The following is a 10,213-nucleotide window of genomic DNA, read 5'->3' as shown; positions in this document are numbered from 1 at the left end:
TGTCTGGGGCAGGGAGGGTCTGGGGCCAGTCAGGAGGACTCTGGGGTCAGGGGGGTCCAGTGTCGGGGTGTCTGGGGCAGAGAGGGTCTGGGGCCAGTCAGGAGGACTCTGGGGTTGGGATGATCTGATTCAGGAATACTCTGGCCCCTTTGATTCTCTCCCCAGGGGCACCCCACCTTCAGCCTCCCCAGGCCTCCACAGCTATGTTAGGTTCCAGGGCTGGGTCTCAGCTGCCCCATGGGGAGGGGTGTCAGGGCTGCAGAGGTGACCCCAAGATTCAGAGCCCTGAGGCAGGGACAGGAGGTGTAGGAGGTACCTGGACCCTGGTGAGCACCACGAGGGCCTCCTGCCATCACCCAGGTGCAGAATGGGGGCCCTGGGCATGCAGGACGCCTGGGGTGGGGTGGGTGGGGTGGGGGGTGAGGGGTCACCTTCCGGCCTGCCCTTCAGGATCCGGGAGATGTGCTCCATGGAGGCCTTCACTTTCTCACGCAGCCCCAGCTCCGACGGCTCGGCCAGCGGCAGGTGCCTCCCAGGGAGGCGGAAGAGGCCTCGAGACGGTGAGATCCACTTGCGCTTCCTGCCCGCAGCAGCCTCCGCCAGCAGCGCCTCCACGTCCTCTGGCCCCTCCGTGATCTCCAGGCCCGCCTGGGGGCCCAGTTCGCCTGGCCAGAGCCACTCAGGCTCTGGGATCTCAGCCAGCTCCTCCTCAGCCCTGGGGGAGGGTGGCTCTGGCTGAGCTGGCTTGGGGACTTTCCTGAAGATCATAAACTCGAACGGGAGGTACTTGATGTCATACAGGTCCGAGAGGTTGAGGTAGGCAGGGTCTACCTCGGAAATGTCCAAGGATACTGTGTCGGCCGCCTCTATGTCACCTGACAGGTCCCGGATCTGGACCAGGGAGACCTGTCCGGTGTCCTCCCATGGGGTGGGCTCTGGAGAGGTCCTGGAGGGAGTCCTGCCGGCCTCAGGCATGGCCCTTGGACTGGCCTGGGGCAGCGGGCTCTCAGCCCTAGCCTCCTCCTGCTCCTCCGAGGACTGGGACACAGCCCAGGCCATCCTGGCCCACATGGGTCCTTGCCCCAGCATGCCTCCCGCATCCCCGCCGAAGGCAAAGGTGCCATAGCCAGCCACGCCGGCATAGCCCCCATGATGCCCCAGGGAGAACTTGCGCGTGGTGGCCTGCTCCTGAGGCCGCTGCAGGGTGGGCGAGAGATCCTCAGCTTCCTGGGACCAGCCCTCAGCATCCAGGGAGGGGCCAGGCTCTGCACCCACCTGCGGGGAGCCCATCCTGTGGGAGCTCACTTGGGAAGAGCTCGCCTGGGGGGCTGGCCCTGGGGAACTGCAGGGGCTGGGTTTCGGCCCCATCTTAGAGTCTAGTGGGGGGCTTGCTTGGGCTGGGGCAGGGGGTGCCTCAGGCTGTCCCAGGAGGTGGCTTGAGGGTACTGAGGCGGCCTCTTCACAAGATCCTGGAGGGAAGGAGCCGGGAGGGTGTGGGGCAAGTGCCCAGTGGGGGCTGTAGCCTTCCTGGGGGCCAGAACCCTGCTTGGGGTGACAGAAAGGGGCCGGCTGCCCCAAAGGGCTGTCCAGGGATGGCCCCTCTGGCTGAGCAGTGCCTGAGTGGCCTCCAGTAGACAGAAGCTGCTCAGAGCCTTGAGGGTGCCCCATGTCCCTGGCAGGGCCCCCACCAGAGGGGGCTGGAGGCGGTTGCTGTGCCTCACCACAGGCCCCCAGGGAGGGGTGGTGGGTGCTCGGAGGGTCATGTTCCAGGGAGCGGCTGCGGCCAGGGACCGAGTGGGTGCCAGGGGCAGGCAGCCGGAGGGCAGTCTCAAAGGAGGGAGCTTTGGCCAGGAGGGTGGCCTGCTCCTCCCTGGCGGCCTCCTCCTCCAGCGAACGGTACTCCATCAGCGGCTCTCGCAGGCCCGGCAGCGCCCCCGCGATGTACCCGCCCTTCAGCAGGTGCCGCCGCCGGGCTGGGTGCCGCCTGCTCTCTGGGGCCAGGGCCCCGCGCTCGGGGCCCTCACCTGCCTGCTGGTAGAACAGGCTTCGGATGACGCTGTGCCGGGGCACACAGCCCTGGGCTGCTGGTGGCCCAGCACCCTCGGGCAACGCGGGCGGACCAGGGGCCTCGGCCTCCTCAGGCAGGCTGGCCGAGGGCCGCAGGAAGCCCCGGGGGTGCAGCAGCGGTGAGTGTGTCACCGGGGAGGGTGGCAGCGACTTGGCCCGGGCAAACGGGGCGAGCTCATTGTCGGAGGAGGAGGAGGAACTGGAGGAGCCAGCAGCGTCTGTGCGGAGGTGCCGGGCCACGCCGAGGGAGGGGCTGTCGGGCGCGCCCTGCAGCAGCTCAGGGATGGAGCGCATGACCAGGATGGACTTGTAGCTCATCAAGGAACGCTGGGACCGCATGGGGGCAGTGCGCATCAGCTGGGGGGACCCAGGAGCTCCGGGTCCTCTGCCCACCCTGCTGTGCCCAGCGGATGACTCCTCCCTCCTTTCAGTGCGCTCAGAGGAGCCCAGCCCCAGTTCCCCGCTTCCCACACTCCCAGCTGCATGGCCAGCCCTGTGGGGCCTCGGTTTCCCCTTCACTGGTCCCTGCTAGGGCAGGCGGGGCTCACCTGCCAGCGGCTTCGGGCCAGGAGGAACTTGAGCTGCTTGGTGTTGATGAAGTGGGCCTCCTCGGCGGGCATGGATTTCTAGGGGACGGAAGTGGGCAGCCACATGGCAGGGAGACCCTGGTGCTCTGATGGGCCCCTCCCATGGTGGAAGCCCTGCCGGGGAGGGGTTGGGTGGCTAGCACAGCCTCAGCCCTGGGATCCCCTGGATCCAGGACAGCACCACCCTCACCCCACATGTCCAGGTGGGGCAGGTGGCAAAGGCCAGAGGCAATGAACGTTCCCCTGTCCCAGAGGTCCTCGAAGTTCTCCTTGCTTCCTGCTAGGGGCTGGGGCACTGAAACATGGTCCCAGGCTGAGGGTCTCTCACAGATGCACGGGGACAGAGGTCCTCTGGGCTGGGCAGAGGCTGGGCTACGCTACAGTTCTGTGCTCACTCACCCGGTGGCCCAGAGGCCCTGCCCCTGCTGGCCTCAGGCGCCCCCTGCATGGTGTGGGGCTGAGCTCAGTACTCACCAGGAACCAGGGATGGGAGAGGCACTGGGCTGCACTGGGCCGGGCCCTGTGGGGAGAGAAGGCTCAGGAAGGGCCAGGTGGTCAGCTGCCCCCGGGGTGGGAGAAGCCAGGCTTGCACTCACCGCGGGGCCCTCTGCAACGCAGCCTTGATGAAGTCCTTGGCGTCTTCGCTGAGGTGGGCAGCCATGGGGCTGCTCCATGACACACGCCCCTCCAGGACATTCAGGAGGGTGGCACGGTCACTCTCGCCGGCAAACGGGGACGAGCAGGTCAGGCTGAAGGCAGAGGGAAGGCCTGGCTCTCAGAGGCAGCCCTGACTGTGGAGGGGCTCTTAGCCCCACTCCCATCTAGCTCTGAGAGTCCCGGCAAGTTTCTCTGAGCTGCCCAGAGAGATCCAGCCTCAGCTTGGACCAAGGACCCAGGCCGAGCCTGGAGTGAGTATCTGCGCTCAGGTTGCAGAAGGGATCTAGAGTCGGCTTGGGTGGACACCAGCCTTAGTCTGAGGTAGGGATCCAGGCTCAGGCTGGGGCAGAGAGCTAGGGTCAGCCTGGGTGGCACCAGCCTCAGTCTGAAATGAGGATCCAGGCTCAGTCTGGGGCAGGGATCAAGATCAGCCTGCTGAGGAGGGCCAGTCTCAGTCTACTCCACCCTCATCCTCAGGGCTGCAGCGGCCGTCGTGAGGGGCTGCTGGACCACCCCTAGTCCTACAGGGCAGCATCCTGCCTGCCTCGTGACCTGGTACAGCCCTCTGATGACGGGGTGTTTGAGATACTCTGGGCAGAAAGCTCTTATCAGGGTTGGCTGACTGCCTGTTCCCAAGATAGCTGCCCCTTGGGTCTCGGTCTCTGATCTGGGGAGCAGCCTGCGGTGCGTGTGCCCTCCGTGGGCCTGCAGGGGAGGGGCCTCAGGTCAGCTTTGGAGGAGGCGGCTGATGGGGCAGGGCTCTGCTCACCTGAGGTAGGAGATGACACCCATGGCCCTGCAAGACAGAACCACACACTGTCACCCCAGGCCCGCAGGTAAGAGGCACACACACAGGGAAGGGGAGAGCCCAGGGCTGGAGGAGGAGCTGGGTTCAGGGAGGACCCCCCGGCTGCCCAGTAGACTGCCTGCTGCCTCCCCGGGGTGGAGGGGAGGGCCCAGCTGGCCGTGGGAACTGGCTGCTGACTCACCAGATGTCGGAGGCCTCGCTCACAGGGGTCTGCTGGATGATCTCGGGGGAGACGAACTCAGGGGAGCCGTACTGGCTGAACTGTGGCTCTGCCGGGGTGATGCTCTGCGCGAAGCCGAAGTCGCAGATTTTAATGTCTTCCCGGGCAGGATGCAGCATCAGGATGTTAGGGGGCTGTGGGAGAGTTGGGCGCGGGTGAGAGCCATGCCCTAAGGGGGCGACTCCTGGGGCTGCTGGGCCTGCCGGGGACACTCAGAGGCCTGGGGGGCAGGTGGGGTGCACCCAGTGCAGCCATTTGAGGACAGCCTCTGCTCCACTAGAGCCACGCCCACTTGAAAGGACTGCCGGGAGGTGGTGAGTTCCCCATCTGTGGAGACAAGCAAGCCCTCGGTGAGGCTTGGAGTGCAGGGGTGGGGACACACGGACCTTTATGTCCAGGTGGAGGACGCCGTGGCTGTGCAGGTAGTGCAGCCCCTCCGCCAGCTGCTGGATGTAGACCTTGACCTGCGACAGATTTTAACGTCTTCGTGTGGGGCTGCTGTTCAGGCGGGAGCCCCGCCCCAGCCTCCCTCTCCACTTCACGCCCAGCTGCCTCCTGGCTTCAGCGGCTGATGTGCAAAGCCCTCCTGGGCCCTGTGTGCCCCTAAGCCAGGGGATCCCTCAAAGGCGGGGAGGATACGATGGACTCGTGACCCTCAGCAGGGGAGGGGAGGGCAGGGCTGGCCAGGTGAGGTGGGGTGGCGGGGCCTGTGGAGTCCAACCGAGGGGTCAAGAGCCCGGAGGGCCTAGGGAGCCCCAGAGGCCTCTGAGCCGGGGAGGGCTATGGCTGGGGCTGGGGCTGCAGGGACCGCTGTCTGAGCGGGGGCTGGGGCAGGGTGTGTGGCTGGGGCAGTGGTGGGCGGCTGCCCTGTCACCTCGGCCTCTGTCACTACGCCCTTCCTGAACAGGCGGTCCAGCAGCTCCTCAGACGAGCACCTGGGATCCCGTCAAGGAAAAGCAGGCTTGGGCTGAAACCTGCCTGCCCCTGGACACCCACACTCACAATGAGGAGGCCAGGACTGCAGGCACGTCTGATCTGTGGGGGCAGTGCGGTGATGCTCAGGGTTGAGGAGGGTGGGGCAGGACCCTGCTGAGCACCAGATGACACCCAGTCCTGAGGAGAGGGAGGGGCTGCAGGCTGACCCTGGGGACCGAGGCCACCCACTGCGCGGTGGGAGGGGACATGCTGTCCACTCTGCACAGAGCCCATCCAGTACCCTCTCCCGTTGAAGAGAATGCCGACTTGTGGCGGGAGGCTGTGTCCAGCTGACAGCCTGTCAAGAGCACCAAAGGTAACCCCAAGACCAGGCTCCGTGGGTGGTGGGGTGAACCCCAGAGTAGCCTGGCCAGGCAGCTCCTTTCTCTGTAAGGCCATCTGCACAGTGGGAGAGAACCCCCACCATCCCTGCCGAGGGCGTCAGGTCATCAGGGCCAGCTGGCCACAGCACCCCCAGGGGACTCCAGTCACTGCCCCATGGAACAGAAGACTCCCCCCAAATTCCCAGCCCGGCAGGGGATGCTGTGCACATGGCTCCTCCGAGCCCCGGCCAGCCCCTGCTCAAGCCCTCCCAGGGGCTGAGGGCAGGATACAGCTCCAGAACGAGGATGAGGGTCTTGCGGGTCTCAAACTGGTCCAGCAGCCCTGTGACCAGCGGGTGGCTCAGCATGGCCAGGATGTCTCGCTCCCTGTACGCCTGGGCCCGAGTTCTGCTCCGCAGGGGGATGAACTTGGCAGCACAGGAGATCTTGTTTCCTTTGTGCTGTACTCTCTTCACGAAGCCAAACACGCCCCTAGGAAGGAGGGAGTGAGGGAGCCCCAGCGGCCCAGGCCGTCAGCAGTCCAGGGGAAAGGGGGCCGGGCCCTACCTTCCGATCTCCTCCTTGACCTCATAGAAGGAGTGCAGCCTCCTCCGAGGGCTTTGCTTCTCCGAGTCCAGCTCACTGTCCCCTAAGGAGTGGGAAGTGGCTGGGATGGGCAAAGTTGACCACCCAGATCCCCACGGAGCCCAGTGCTGTGGTGTTAATGGGAGGGGCTCCCTGGACCCAAGACTGTGGGACCACACTCATCCAGGAACCACCCGTGGGAAGAGAGGTTACCCTGTGGAGCTGAGACCTGTACCCGTCCAGCCCATCTACAAAGCCTGGGGTGCGGGAGGGGTCGGCCAACTCACCCCCAAGCACCAACAACTCTGCCTTGCAGAGCACCTGGCCGCCGGTGTTTTGGGCCAGGCACGTGTAGACGCCGGCGTCCTTTGAGGACACATCCCTCAGCACCAGGGAGTACGTGGTGCCTTCCTGCTGCTGGCTAAGCCGGGCGCTGTCCACCAGCTGGATGCTGTCCTGGAGGCACAGGACCAGCAGGGCTGCCGTCAGCCCACCTGGGGGACCCCACCCCCCGCTCTTCACTGAGAGTGCTTCCGATGCACATCCAGTGTGGAGGGGATGTCGGGGGAAGTGCACAGTGTGGACTGAACTCCCTCCCCTGGGCTCCCCAGCTCCCAGGGCCATCCCCAAATCTCACCCACCTGGAGCTGCTCCTACCTTGTACCAGGCCACTGTGGGCTGTGGGTCGCCCTCAATGACAGCCTGGAATTGGGCCGTGCCGCCTGTCTGCGCCTGCACATCCTCGATGGTCACCTGCATGGATGGGGGCCCTGGAAGGGCAGGGAGGGAACCATGGAGACCCCTGGGTGCCAGCCACGGCTCACCACGCCTGGGTGGTCAGTGGTCCTGAGATACATTGTGGGCAGCAGCACCCCATTCTGACCTTGGCGGGCCGGGTGATCAGGAGGAGCTGCGGGGCCAGCAGAGCTCACTGACTCTGCTGCGTGCGCAGGGGACGGGGTCCTATGGACACCACATTCACCACCACTTGCCTCTCCCTGGCAGAGGGTCCCGGCCCCTCTGAGGGAACACAGTGAGGCGGAATGTGGGGCTCCCAGGCTGGGGCAGGCCGGGACATGCTGGGTGGCCTCTGCAGCTGTACAGATGCCCCCAGCACTGGGCAGGGGCAGGGAATCACACTCATAACCCTCTGGGCCCAGCCCCGTACGTGCGGTGCGCGTGTCCACGGCCCGGTATGTGTAGGTCCTCTGCGTGGTCTCTGTGACCACATGGCTGTGGACGTCCCAGAGCAGCTCCCCTGTGCCTGCCCCAGACCAGGCCGTGCCCTCCATCCTAGGGTTAGGAAGCGGAGTGAGGCTCAGCCAGGCCTTCCGATGGGATGGGGGGGCCCCTGCTCACCACCAACAGTCGGAGGGGCTGCAGCAGAGCCTCTCTGGGATGAGATGCACAGATGGGGCCTAGCCCCCACACCTCTCACCTCTTGTTCCTAGGATAGCCTCTCCTCCCTGCCCTGCCCTGCGTGAGGTGGCTGCTGGCAGGGAGTGTAGTGAGGGCTGGGAGGCCACCAGGTACCTCATGCTCACATGCCCTCCCTGCCTGCCCTGGGATGTCCCCTGGAGGTTGGCCCTGATGCAGGACCCGGCAGTCTGGGGAGGTTACCGAATGGGCACAGTCCGCTCCTGGGCTCTGGCACGGGCCTTGGGCTCCTGCTCTGGGGCTTCGTGGAGGAGGGGTTGTGGCATCCTCGGGGGCCCGGCTGCTGGGAGATGAGGCCTCATGAGAGGGAGCCCAGGCGGTGCCTGTAGCAGGTCCTCACCATCCCAGGCTCGGCGAGCCCAGGCAGAGCGTTGGGTTCCAGGGGCCCTGAGCCCCAACCCCAGTCCCCGGCCCACAGCTCAAGCACGTGCAGTTGCCACCCTGCAGAGCCCACGTGCCAGACACCCTCCACTTCTGGGCTGGCACCACCAGCCCTGAGGCCCCTGCCCACCCGTCAGGCTGACAGCCGGATGCCGTGGCCTCTGCCCTCCAGAACACTCCCTGACAGCCAGGCAGGGCAGGCGGTGGTGTCTCAGCACCGTGAGTGCAGGGGCATTCAACAGTTCCTAGCACACAAGAGATGGTGGGCAGGACCCAGAGGGTCAGGGCGTCGCCCTGTGGGGCTGCCCAGAGGCCACAGGCAGGGCCCTCAACGCCGCTCCACCCGGCTGCCAGGTAAAGGACAGGAGGCCCCCAGGGCGGACCGGGTAGAGGAGTGGGGCTGGGGACAGCCCCGGGCGGTGGCGCAGGCAGCGCAGGAGGCTATAGGACTCGGGTACACCGGAGCTTCGGGCAGGCGGGCAAGTGGGAAGGGCGCCGGCCATGGGCAGGACAGGTGGGGTTGTGGGCGGAGCAGGCCAACTCGTGCCCACTCTTCAGTGGCATCGGGCAGAGTGAACGAGCGTCAGGCCTGGGAGGGAGCCTGCGATCTGCCAGTCCAAGCAGCACCCAGGTGGGGTGGTCTGCTCAGCCCCTGTGCCCCTGGTGCCCAAGCAGCAGAGGGAGAGTGAGGACCAGAGCCGGTCCTCCCAGACCCCCGCCCCACCCTTGGCCTGCCTGTCCCTCCCCTGCGGGCACCAGCCCTCAGTCTCTGTGGGGGGAAGGATGACAGGCCAGGAAAATAAGTGACCACTTCCAGAGTGAGAGGGACGCCATGCCCCTTCTCCTGGGCCAGGCCCTGCATCCAGCCAGCCCCATGATGGACGCACTGAGCAAATGCTCACCAAGGTGGGACCCAGCAGGACACCCCGCAGTGCCCAGGCAGCTGGAGGGAGGAGCCTGTGCTTGCTGAAGGCCTGGGGGCTTCCGTGCCTGCTGGGGGGAAGCAGACCCAAGGGGCCGGCCCTCTCATCTCACTAGTGGAAGTGGCCTGCTTGCCCCGAACCCTATGCCCCCTGGCCCTGGGGAGGTCACAGTGGCAGCATGTGGACTGTGAGACTGTTGGAAGTGCTGACTGGAGTCTACTCAGGGCAGGAAGCATGAGACCATGGTGGGGGCTGCCCCGTGCAGTCCTTGGGGAGGGCACTGCGCCCCGGAGGTGTCACCCTGCTTGGCTCTGGCCAGATGGCCTTTCTCCGAGGTGATGGGACCAGGTAGGGGTGGCTGGGGAGGGTGCATGAAATAAGGCCCAGCAAGATGGGTGGGGTGACCACAGCGGGTGGGACACGGTACACATGGCTGGGACGGTCCTTTGTGTGAAGATGACCAAGGCAGGGGCTGGACCAGATGGGGAGGAGGGCATGGACGGAGAAGCACACACAGGCAGGGTACAGAGGACGCTCGACAGGGTGGGGGCGGGGAGGCGCCTGGCTGCCATCCTGCCCGCGGCCTCATGGCTCCCTGCCTGGCTGCACCCCATGTGGCACAGACTTCCAGCTGGGAGAGCTGGGTGCTCCTGCAGGCGGGGTCTGAACACCTGGCTCCACCTGCAGTGAGCAGCAGGGCCTGGGATGAGCTCCCCACAACCCAGGCCTCAGTTTCCCCAGATGCATCATCTGTCCCTTTAAGAAAAGGTCCTTGATCGGAGACCTGAGGACCAGGCTGGAGCGAGACCAGGGCTGGGCCAGGCTCACACCTGTAATCCCAGCCCTTTGGGAAGCTGAGGCAGGAGAATGTCTTGAGCCCAGGAGTTTGAGAGCAGCCTGGGCAGCACAGCAAGACCCCATCTCTACCCCAAAATAAAACTAGCCAGGCATGGGGGCACACACCTGTAGTCCCAGCTACCTGGGAGGCTGACATGACAGAATCGCTTAAACCTAGGAGGTTGAGGCTGCAGTGAGCCGTGGTCACACCCCTGCACACTGCACTCCAGCCTGGGTGACAGAACGAGACTCCGTCCCAAAGACAAAAAAAAGCAGCCATTAAAGTGCTCCATAACAGAGACCCCCGACACCTGGGGGAGGCAGCTTGGGTGATAACAGAAACCCCAGACACCTGGGGGAAGGGGTGTGGGTGATAACAGACCCCCGACACCTGGGGGAGGCGGCTTGGGTGA

At 65.6% G+C, this 10,213-nt stretch overlaps 1 protein-coding gene across 50 annotated transcripts in view; it reads right to left on the bottom strand.

The window, feature by feature from the left end:
* The window catches only part of OBSCN (obscurin, cytoskeletal calmodulin and titin-interacting RhoGEF), a 162,134-nt gene that overhangs the window by 5,564 nt on the left and 146,357 nt on the right, over nucleotides 1–10,213 (bottom strand). For 47 of the 50 annotated variants that reach the window (XM_032242118.1, XM_032242120.1, XM_032242154.1 and 44 more), the window contains 14 exons: nucleotides 7,843–7,942; nucleotides 7,391–7,515; nucleotides 6,880–6,992; nucleotides 6,510–6,678; nucleotides 6,205–6,286; nucleotides 5,929–6,129; nucleotides 5,214–5,274; nucleotides 4,726–4,803; nucleotides 4,301–4,473; nucleotides 4,081–4,107; nucleotides 3,251–3,403; nucleotides 3,129–3,174; nucleotides 2,616–2,693; nucleotides 432–2,394 (listed from right to left, as the gene is read on the bottom strand). In XM_032242118.1, the coding sequence (XP_032098009.1) occupies nucleotides 432–2,394; nucleotides 2,616–2,693; nucleotides 3,129–3,174; nucleotides 3,251–3,403; nucleotides 4,081–4,107; nucleotides 4,301–4,473; nucleotides 4,726–4,803; nucleotides 5,214–5,274; nucleotides 5,929–6,129; nucleotides 6,205–6,286; nucleotides 6,510–6,678; nucleotides 6,880–6,992; nucleotides 7,391–7,515; nucleotides 7,843–7,942 (3,369 nt within the window). The remainder of the gene's footprint in view (nucleotides 1–431; nucleotides 2,395–2,615; nucleotides 2,694–3,128; nucleotides 3,175–3,250; nucleotides 3,404–4,080; nucleotides 4,108–4,300; nucleotides 4,474–4,725; nucleotides 4,804–5,213; nucleotides 5,275–5,928; nucleotides 6,130–6,204; nucleotides 6,287–6,509; nucleotides 6,679–6,879; nucleotides 6,993–7,390; nucleotides 7,516–7,842; nucleotides 7,943–10,213) is intronic. The other 3 variants (XM_032242121.1, XM_032242155.1, XM_032242164.1) reach the window with 1 other exon arrangement.

Source organism: Sapajus apella, unplaced genomic scaffold (assembly GCF_009761245.1).
Source record: "Sapajus apella isolate SASKATOON/1434 unplaced genomic scaffold, GSC_monkey_1.0 scaffold49, whole genome shotgun sequence".
Lineage (NCBI taxonomy): Eukaryota > Metazoa > Chordata > Mammalia > Primates > Cebidae > Sapajus > Sapajus apella.
Note: the sequence above shows the minus strand (reverse complement) of the source record. Positions and strands in the feature narration are given on the sequence as shown.